This window comes from Artibeus jamaicensis, unplaced genomic scaffold (assembly GCF_021234435.1).
Source record: "Artibeus jamaicensis isolate MK-2021 breed Jamaican fruit bat unplaced genomic scaffold, CSHL_Jam_final scaffold_916, whole genome shotgun sequence".
NCBI lineage: Eukaryota > Metazoa > Chordata > Mammalia > Chiroptera > Phyllostomidae > Artibeus > Artibeus jamaicensis.
Genome location: NW_026522059.1, coordinates 20,074,482 through 20,083,659, shown reverse-complemented (window position 1 = coordinate 20,083,659; position 9,178 = coordinate 20,074,482). Strand labels below are relative to the sequence as shown.

The 9,178-nt window shown below is 41.1% G+C and overlaps 1 protein-coding gene across 1 annotated transcript; it reads right to left on the bottom strand.

Moving 5' to 3' along the window:
• Window positions 1-3,276: 3,276 nt before the first annotated feature.
• Window positions 3,277-8,662, bottom strand: KCNV1 (potassium voltage-gated channel modifier subfamily V member 1). Its single transcript, XM_037152054.2, has 3 exons — window positions 8,193-8,662; window positions 6,829-7,358; window positions 3,277-3,788 (listed from the first exon to the last, which is right to left on the bottom strand). Exons 1-3 carry the CDS (start codon window positions 8,657-8,659, stop codon window positions 3,277-3,279), a joined length of 1,509 nt encoding a protein of 502 aa, XP_037007949.1. The 5' UTR covers window positions 8,660-8,662.
• Window positions 8,663-9,178: the final 516 nt, after the last annotated feature.

Sequence of the window (9,178 nt, the reverse complement as noted above, 5' to 3'; positions counted from 1 at the left end):
AATGCTATATATACATCAGCATGGCTTGGAGAGAGGTTTATGGGGGGGCTGCTTTGCAAAAGAAATTAAAAAGGGATGCATTAGACCATATCACTTGCCAACCAATATCTTCTTGGACCTGTATTGAAGAATTTATAAGAAAGATATGTTAATGGCTAATGTTTCAAAAGAGTAGGCTTTTCATGTTGTCAAAATGTATCAGTGGAAATATTTGTCAAAAGAGTAAGCTTACCAAGGATGATGTTTGCTTACAAAACTCGGGCCAGCATATATATTTTTTGCAAGGGCTAGTCAAAAGATTTTAATGACAGTAAGAATTCCACATTGAAATAAAGCATTGGGATTTCTACTTCAGTTAACTTCTTTGTGCATCTAAGACATGGTACTAAATACTAATTTGCATTAAAGTGATGAATGCAACAATTTCTTCCATTTGTAGAAGAAAAATAAAGCATGAACATGATACAATTTCCACCAGAGAGAGCTCTGTAATTTCTTAGCCTTGCTCTTTGAGGTACTCAAGAATTACCTCTTTCACTCAAATGTTTTTAAATAGTATTCTCTGAGCTTTCAGAAAGCCAATAATTCCATTATTTATATTTCCAAAAACTAAATACTCTTTTATAGCAATAATTCTTAGACTTTAATGATACTGTCAAATGGTTTTTAATGATAGAACATAAAACTAACAGAGTTCCTCCTTGATTTGTTATCTAAATTAAATTTGGTTTGCTTGCATATACTTTGTTGACTAACTATACTGGTATTTTATTTAATAGCAAAGTTGACTAAGTAGTGATAGTTGAAAATTTCTTTTGAAATGTCCACATCATGACAAAATTCATACAACTGACATACCACATTTGTGGAGATCATGTTTAGAATCTTCTGTGGTATGAAAAAGAACATATATATATATTACATATAGTTTTTAAATTTTTGACTATTAATTATTCTAAAGATGATATTTTCTTGTTTAATAATGACTCTAAGGTGTGAGAGCAACTGTTCCTTCAAGGCACCAATCCACCTCTGAGAATAGCTGATATTTTTCTTAAGGAATATTAACCCTGCCCACCCACGAGAAACTAACCAGCTTGTGTACCTGTGATGAAAATCCCCCACATATAGGTTGTTGGGAATAATGAAACCTGTGATGTGACCTTTAGGGGTGTTCCCAGCAGGCTGGGATTTAGTCATGGCTCTGTCACCCGTGTATGGGCTGAATGAATGTGGATGTTATTTCATTTCCTTGGGCCTCACCTTTGTCATTTGTATTCCCTGCAAACCCTCAAATAGAATAGTGAATACAAGAGAATAGTACCTGGTATGGTATAATAAAGAATCTCGAGGACCAGCACACAACTGAGTCCAAAACAAGTATTTGTTGATGAATAAATATATAAACTATATACTTAGAAGAGAACAGGAATAGTAATTGTATAATAGGGATAATATGTGATGAGTATAGAACATGGTCCTAGATTGAAGTAACTGTTCTTAATTGGACAGAGTTCTAGAGAAGCCAGCATCAGTTTGCCATCTGAGTCCAACTTCTATTTCCCTTAAGACTGAAGGGATTGAACTAGTGTCCCTGTGCTGGGCTGAACATCAAGAATTGTGTATAAGGAAAATTATTTCATTACTACTCATAGATAATATTTGGGAGAAGTGGAAATAAGCCAAGTGGATTAAAACATTTTAGCATATAATCTACAAGTTATAACATCAATAAAATGTTTTTAGAGCTTAAAAATGCCTATCAGAAAACCAGAGGTAGTAGATATGATTTTCATTGATTTTAAGATGCATACTTTAAATTTTTACATATCCTAAGCCTGGATGTATTGTACACTTAATGGCATCTTACAATTGATTAGCTTCTCATTTTAACTCTCTTTTATTTCTTTTTTTCTTTTCTTTGTAGTTCATAGTATAATAGAATGTCTTCAGGAAAATTGATACAATATGGTATAGTCATATATTAAAGCAGTATTTCTACATGTTAATTTTTTATTACCACTCAACCCTGAAAAGAAGCCTCTTAGAAATTTTTTCCTAATTTCTACCCTATTAAATTTTAACATCAGAGTTATATTCTATGTATGTTTATGGATTGCACAGACACATATGTTTTATGAATAAAAAGAGTAAGATACTTTTGTTCCCCAAGAACAAATTTTCATCCCATTGTGGACAATAACACACCCACTGAAAATGCAGGTATTAAAGTGATACTCCATATTATTAGTTTTAAAAACCTCATTTTCTAGAATATTGGGAAACAACTAATTATTAGGTTTAGAGCTTTTGGTTTTAATTATATAACAGAATGTCTAGGAATTTTATTATCACAAATGTCCAAGTGTGGTCACAATGCGTGTGAAGTTTGAACATTAGTTATTTACCTTGACAGTCAGAAAATTATCCATATATTTTAACAAATAAAAGATCTTCAAGTTCATCCAGTGATATCATTCAACATATTCTAATTTTATAAAATAAGACTAACAAATAATTTCAGTGTGTAAGTTTAAACTGTTTACTTCACCTTTACACGTTCATGATTTTAAAAACATAATTTGAACACTACATCAATAAAGAGATATTTAAAGACCGTCTATTTTCCATGAAGTACTAAGAGATATCTGCTTCATACTCCACAGTGGGGAGGCCAAAGATGTATACTTCTCAAAGCCTTTCTACATTAGTGATGGTGGAATACAGAGGTCAGTCCATTTGTGAGCCAGTTTTGCACCAGAGGGAAGACATAACTAACAAATCAGGATATTTTTTTTGCAGAGGCGACTGTTATATTCAATAGCTTTAATGGATGGGTAAAGTTTTTTTATTTCCTTGTGGAATATTTTTAAATAGCAAAGTTGTTCATTGTATTCTTAAATGTTCACTTATCTTTTCTCTGGGCTATGCAATTTAACATTTTTTAAATTAGTGGTGCAAAAAACTTACAGTTAGTGATACATAAAACATTCAACTTTGTTGTATGTACTGCAATGTTTTATATTTGGCAATGTGCATACTGGCCTTGCTTATTGGGTTGTGCTCAATGGTTATTTTTGAGACTCAAGTCTATGAAAGCACTGTGCAGGGGTTTGGGGAAATATCAACTATTCTAGCAGACCAAGCAATGTATCAGCAAAAACAAACACAGGGAGTACTCAAAAAGGACTTCTCAGCAGTACACCAATGACTGTGTCAAGGCTTTATCGACTGAGTCAGTTTTTCACAAGTTCTGTAAATAAATTAAAAATGCATTCAAAACCAGAAATCGTCTCCTCCACTGCTCCTGGTACTTGCTCTTTCTCTGCCTTTTAGTCGAAGCATCTCCATGATGCTCCGGGCATAGACATCTCGCAAGTTCACACTGATGTATGAGTCAGTGGCTATGTTCTTGGTGAGCTTCTTTAGAGCTTCGCGCTGTCTAACAGCTGCTTCCCTAAGCTTTAAGGTAAAATAGCAAGCAGAGAAGCGGTCATTAATGATAGCAATAGGCAAAGCCAAGACAAGGATTCCTGATAATATACACATGAAGGCCACGATTTTGCCTGTAGTGGTGTCTGGTCTAATGTCCCCGTAGCCCACTGTGGTCATGGATGTTGTGGCCCACCACCAAGCACAAGGGACGCTTGTGAAAGTTGTGTCAGGAATGCTTTGCTCAGCAAAATATTCCACGGTGGAGAATATAGAAATTCCCACAGACAGGAACAGGAGCAGTAGGCCGACTTCTTCATAACACTGGGTGATTGTCATCCCGAGTGAGCGCAATCCTGTAATAGAACATCTGCTGTCAGTCACTGGCACCCTCTCCTCCTCCTCCCCCCTTCTCCCAACCTCCCCTCCCTTCCTTCACATCCACCCACAAGCATGCATTTATAATCTAATATCAATATGTTTCCAGCAGCGGGCAATGTTCTGGGGTGTATAGACGACAAATCATAATCTTGGCCTTCAGGAAACTCACAGTTTAGTTGATGGGGCTGGATCAAGAAGGATAGGAAGAATGTATTCACCCACTAATGTATTTATTAAACACCTACTACTTATATGGAAAAAGGTGAGGGGTGACATGAAAAAGCAATCAGGGGTATATGATGGGAAAGTGCACGTGAATCTGTACAGTGGGAGGCCTTTGCAGTGTTGCATGTGGGGGGCACACTGGGTCAGAATTGCACTGCAGTGCATCACTTCGGCATACTTTTCTAATGCCAGTGTAATGCTGTCCCCTTATATGTTGTGTCTTTTTTCTCACCCTCCCAATAAAGTTTAACACAATGGCATATCATTATCTGAAAGCCAGATGCAGAAAAGGACATGCACTGTGGGAATGAAGTGAAACAGCTGAAGCAAGTCAGGCATCATGGACACAACTGAGATGGGAATGTCGTACGCACATTGAGAAGACAATCTGAGAAGTTCTTGAACTCTTGTGACACCCACTGAGATTCTCAACCTTAATACCAAAACTCGAGGAAAAATATCTCCTTGGAGTACATAAAATTTCTGCATTCTTCTAGGGAAGTATACCTGGATTTAGAAAATTCCTCCATTGCAAAAATGTATGGAGGACTGGAGCCACTAGGAAACTCCCCCACTATGAGGCATTGGTGAATCCCAACTGCTGTTCTGAGGATTCATTGCCACGCTGGGAGACAGACCAAAGAGCGCTCATTCCCGTCTCTGAAGAGATTAAGCCTTAAGAAGAGTAAGATGCAACCGTAATGGGACTGTTATTTGTGTAAGGTATCCCTTCTAACATTAGAGAAATACTACTAATGTGTATCCACATTTTGAAGTCATATCAACCTGATGTCACAATGATATTGTCTCTGAAGTCCAGAGCAATACCTCTTAGAATGATGTGTCTGTGCTGAATTGTGTTTCTGAAGTAAACTGACAGCATATGAAAATAAAGCCCAGTTTTGGGAGAGACTGCTTTCATTTCAAGATGAAATCTTCTAAGCAATTTAGTAAAGAAATGTAAAATGCTCTGAATTTCTTCGTGTTACACCTATCAACTCAGATAATTCTCAGAAAATCAATAGGAGATTGATGTTGTAATTATTATTCTTTTTTACAGATGAGAAGCCTGAGGCATAGACAGAGAGTGTCTCTAGTTCAAAGCTACAGAGCCAGGGTTTAAACCCAGGCTCTCAGGCTGCCATTGTTCCAACTTATTGTGTAATACCTCTCAATTTATATTCATAGTGATTACACTGGGAAATGTGTCATCTATATCTATATTTTGCTAAATGTAATGCTTGAAATACAATTGCCTAATGTTTGCACGCGTTCATCTTTTCACTAATTAATGCTTTATTAATACTTTGTCCTGTTTTAGAACTAAAACAAACCTCTGAAAAGGTGACATTGTGGAAATTACTATTATTTTCTTTTTCCTTTCGTTTGGGAAAAAAATGTGGTCTTTACTGGGTGTTTTAAAATTGAATCCTGCGAAGCGAGCTACAAATACTAAAAGAAAGCATCCCATTATGTATGTCAGGAAACAAAGAGTCGTGCTTCTAAAAGTTGTTGGGAACCCCATCATCAAATCCCTGGTATGTGAGACTAGCTAGGAAAACACACTACCAAAATTATATTAAGTTAATTCACTTTAGTAATGAGAAAAATGTCTCAGGTTAATTTCTCCCTGTATTAATAGGGAGAGACAACCACCTTTAACTTCTTCTAGGTTACCAGGCAGACACGTTCCTAGGTTAATAGGACTCTCTAGCCGTGTTATGTGTAGTCATATGTATTCCATCAGTATATATGATATTAATATGGCATCCTACTCCAGTGGTGATACAGTGGGGTCCAAGAACCCCGTACATCAAAATTACCTGTGAGCTTGTTAAAATGTGTGCTCCTGGACCCAACCCCAAATACTGGTATCTGACTCTCTAAAGATTGGGGGTCAGAATTTGCACTTTAACAAGATTTTCATGGGATTCCTCTTTACATTAAAGGCTAACATAAGGTAACACATATGTAGCCCCAGACTCCCCACAACTGCAGAGCTGGTTCTCAGAGGCCAGCTCATCCTTAATCGCTTCCCTGACATTGACTATAATTTTCAAGTACAACTGTGCTGTGTGAAGCTTTTTCTAGGGAGGATGTTTGTTAGATTATCTAGGCTTTATGATACACATGAAAAGCTAGGGGATTCTTATTATCATCTCTTTCATGCATCCCAAGTCATGGACAAGAAAATTCTCAGATGCTAGGTAAAGCCTTGATTGGTGTCTTCTGATTTCTTCCAAAGCAAATATGTTCATTGTTTCTTCAAAACTTAGGAGAAGGTCACTAGGGCCTGGTCATCTCTCTGGATAACCAGATAATGACCTCAGCGGGAGAGAATTTCTCTTCTGCCAAGGAACATGTGTGGCAAGCGCTTTCCTGGACACAGAAGAGAAACTGGCTTATTGTCCCTAAATATCATGTATAATTTATGCATATATTTTATGTGCTGCTCATGCATATTTTATTTGGGAACTTCAAGAGATACAGTGTTTTTATTTTTTGTACATCTTCTGGGCACTGCGTTAAAACAAATTGAGGTTAACAAGTGGACTTATTATTTCTCAAATTTCAGAGAGAAAGAGTCTGACAAGCATTGTTACCTTTATAACCTGTGATAACAACTTCAAGTTTTTACTTCCTAATAACTTTTTGGAGATTATGGTTGGGTAAAATATGAGAGTTGGCATTCTGAGTATCAATTCAGAGTTGCTTGCCTTGGACTGTGGGTCAAACCCCTACTGCTTACAAACAGGAGCACATTAAAAGACACCGATGAAACATGAATACCTGTGGAATGGCGGCCCAGTTTCAGCATGCGCAGAGCCCTGAGCAGCCTCAAAACCTGGACGATGCGGCCCACGTTTTCCAGCTCCTGTGTGGTCTCACTCCCACTCAGGCTCTCTACCAGGAGAGTGATGTAGAAGGGCAAGATGGCCAGAAGGTCTATGATGTTCGGCACCTTCCTGAGGAAGCAGCACCTGTCCCGCACACACAGGAGGCGCAGGACGAACTCCCCAGTGAACCAGCTAATGCAGAAGTACTCCAGGATTTCCAGCAGCTGCAGGTCCAGCCAGCTTAGCTCAGCCGACATCAAGGCCATGTTGATGATGGACACCACCACGAAGATGATGGAGATGACCCCAAAGATGCGGGCAGCTGTGGAAGACCCGGGTTTCTCCAGGATGTCCCAGAGCTTCTGGCGGACAGTGGGACAAGGTCCTTGTGAGAAGTCCTGTTCACTCTCTTGTTGACTTTCCTGGTCTTCTGTGTCCTTCTTAAAATCTAATGTTTCACTCAGCTCTTTTCTTCTGAAGTATCTTTTAGAGAAGGCAACTTGGTGATTAGTCAACTTTGTAAAAAAATATGGAATTAAAATGAGATTTGAACTTAGCAGTGAGGTTATGCTTCTTATTTTAGTAAAAAATAGCAGAAAATGTTCACTCATATCTTACCCAGGCTGTCTCTTGCCCACAGTGTTCTAACTTTATCATTTAGGCTTATTATTTTAAAAGCTTTTGTGGTAGAACTTTGCGCAAAAGGATACATAACAAAGCTACTTTCATATATTTTTCAACCCATTTTCTTTAACAAAAAACAGAAGTTGGCCATATGAAACTGTGTGTGTGTTTGTGCGTGTGTGTGTGTGTGTGTAATGGAAAGGTATTCATGAAGATATGAGAGTAATTAAAAAAATTCCAGCATAGTCATCATCAAAGTCTAGGAATCAAGTTTCTATCTTCTGTATTTAGGGCATGTCTCCGAGTTTTGAAAGTGAGTGTCCTAGGTATGATAAATGATAATGTTTATACTGAGACCTACATCTCTAATATATGCCTCTTTTGGAGCATAGCTTTTGTGATTCATGTATTCAATCACAAATATTTATTGCATGTCCGACCTCCCTTGCCTGGTAAGTGAACTGGCATACATTCACACCCCCCCCCCCCAAAAAAGAAGGTTCAAAAAGTTCCAACCAAAAGTTGGCTTTGATGCTTTCCAGCCCCCCTCACTGCTACGTTCAGCTAAGAAGTGGCCGAATATTCATAGGCCTGGGTTGAGCGAGGCTTGTGCAAAGCCTCCAATCTGTACCTCTGGGGCCCTCCCGCAGATGCTCCCGCCGCCCCGCCCAGCCACCGAGCCTATCGCGGTACCTGTCCCTGCAGCAGGAGTCGATGCTGAGCTCGTCGATGCCCCAGTATTGGATCTCCTGGAGGAAGGAGAGCGCGCACAGTTGCTCCATGACGTGCAGGCGGCCGGTGCGGTAGTAGTGCAGGACGTAGCGGAACGCCTGCGAGCTGCGGTCGAAGAAGTACTCGTTGTCCACGGGATTGGCGTCGTCGCAGAACTCCAGGGGGCTGGGCGCGGCGGCCAGGGCCCCGGGGCGTCTGTACGAAGCCACCAGCACGGCCAGCTTGCCCAAGCGCGTGTGCGGGAAGCAGGACAGCGCCTGCTGCGAAAGCACAAAGCGGCTGCCGCCCACATTGACCGTGAAACTGTCCCCGAGCGCCAGGGGCTCCCCTTCGCCCTCGCTGCAGAAGACGCTGGAGTCCAGCGAGGCCAGGGAGACGCTGTCCAGCGGCGAGTCTGGCGGCGTCCGGCCGCGGGGAGACAGCTCCATCCCGGCCGCTGTTGCCTGGGGGCTCCACAAACTTGCGGCGGTGGCACGGCCCCTGGTGGCGGCCGGGGTTTCCCGGGCTGCCGAGGGGGGTGCCCCCCACCCGCGCACCCCTACTCTCTCCACTGCTGCGCTGGTGCCTCTCGCCGCTAGGGAGCTTCAAAAGTGCGCCAAGGTGCCGCAGCTTGGAGGCTGGGAGGAGAGGGGTCGTGTCCCAGAAAGGGCCGGGTATGGTTTGAGCTCAGGACCGAGCTAGGGCACACTGCCTGTTCCTGTGGCCTCCCCAGACTTCTGCACCCCCTCCCCGACTTTGTAACGGCAGTGTAGGTGCAGGGATTGAAAGCCTGGCTACCGGGGGGTGGGTGTTCCACCGGGTGGGGAGGGAGTGTAGGGCGGTCTAGCGTGCAGGCGGAGGACAAGGTGATGACTCTTGGCGGGCAGAATGCAAGCAAGGGGATGACAAGACTCACTCCTGCACACAGGGCACCAAAACGAAAAGTTCGGAAAGCAGAGGCCGTGGTA

Bases quoted from the DNA above. Each gene is read 5' to 3' on its own strand.
- KCNV1 (XM_037152054.2), bottom strand. From the start codon at position 8,659: ATGGAGCTGTCTCCCCGCGGCCGGACGCCGCCAGACTCGCCGCTGGAC. The intron at 7,359-8,192 runs GTACCGCGATAG...CTTCTCTAAAAG, and splicing joins GACTCCTGCTGCAGGGACAG to ATACTTCAGAAGAAAAGAGC. The intron at 3,789-6,828 runs GTATTCATGTTT...GTTCTATTACAG, and splicing joins ACTGGGCCGCCATTCCACAG to GATTGCGCTCACTCGGGATG.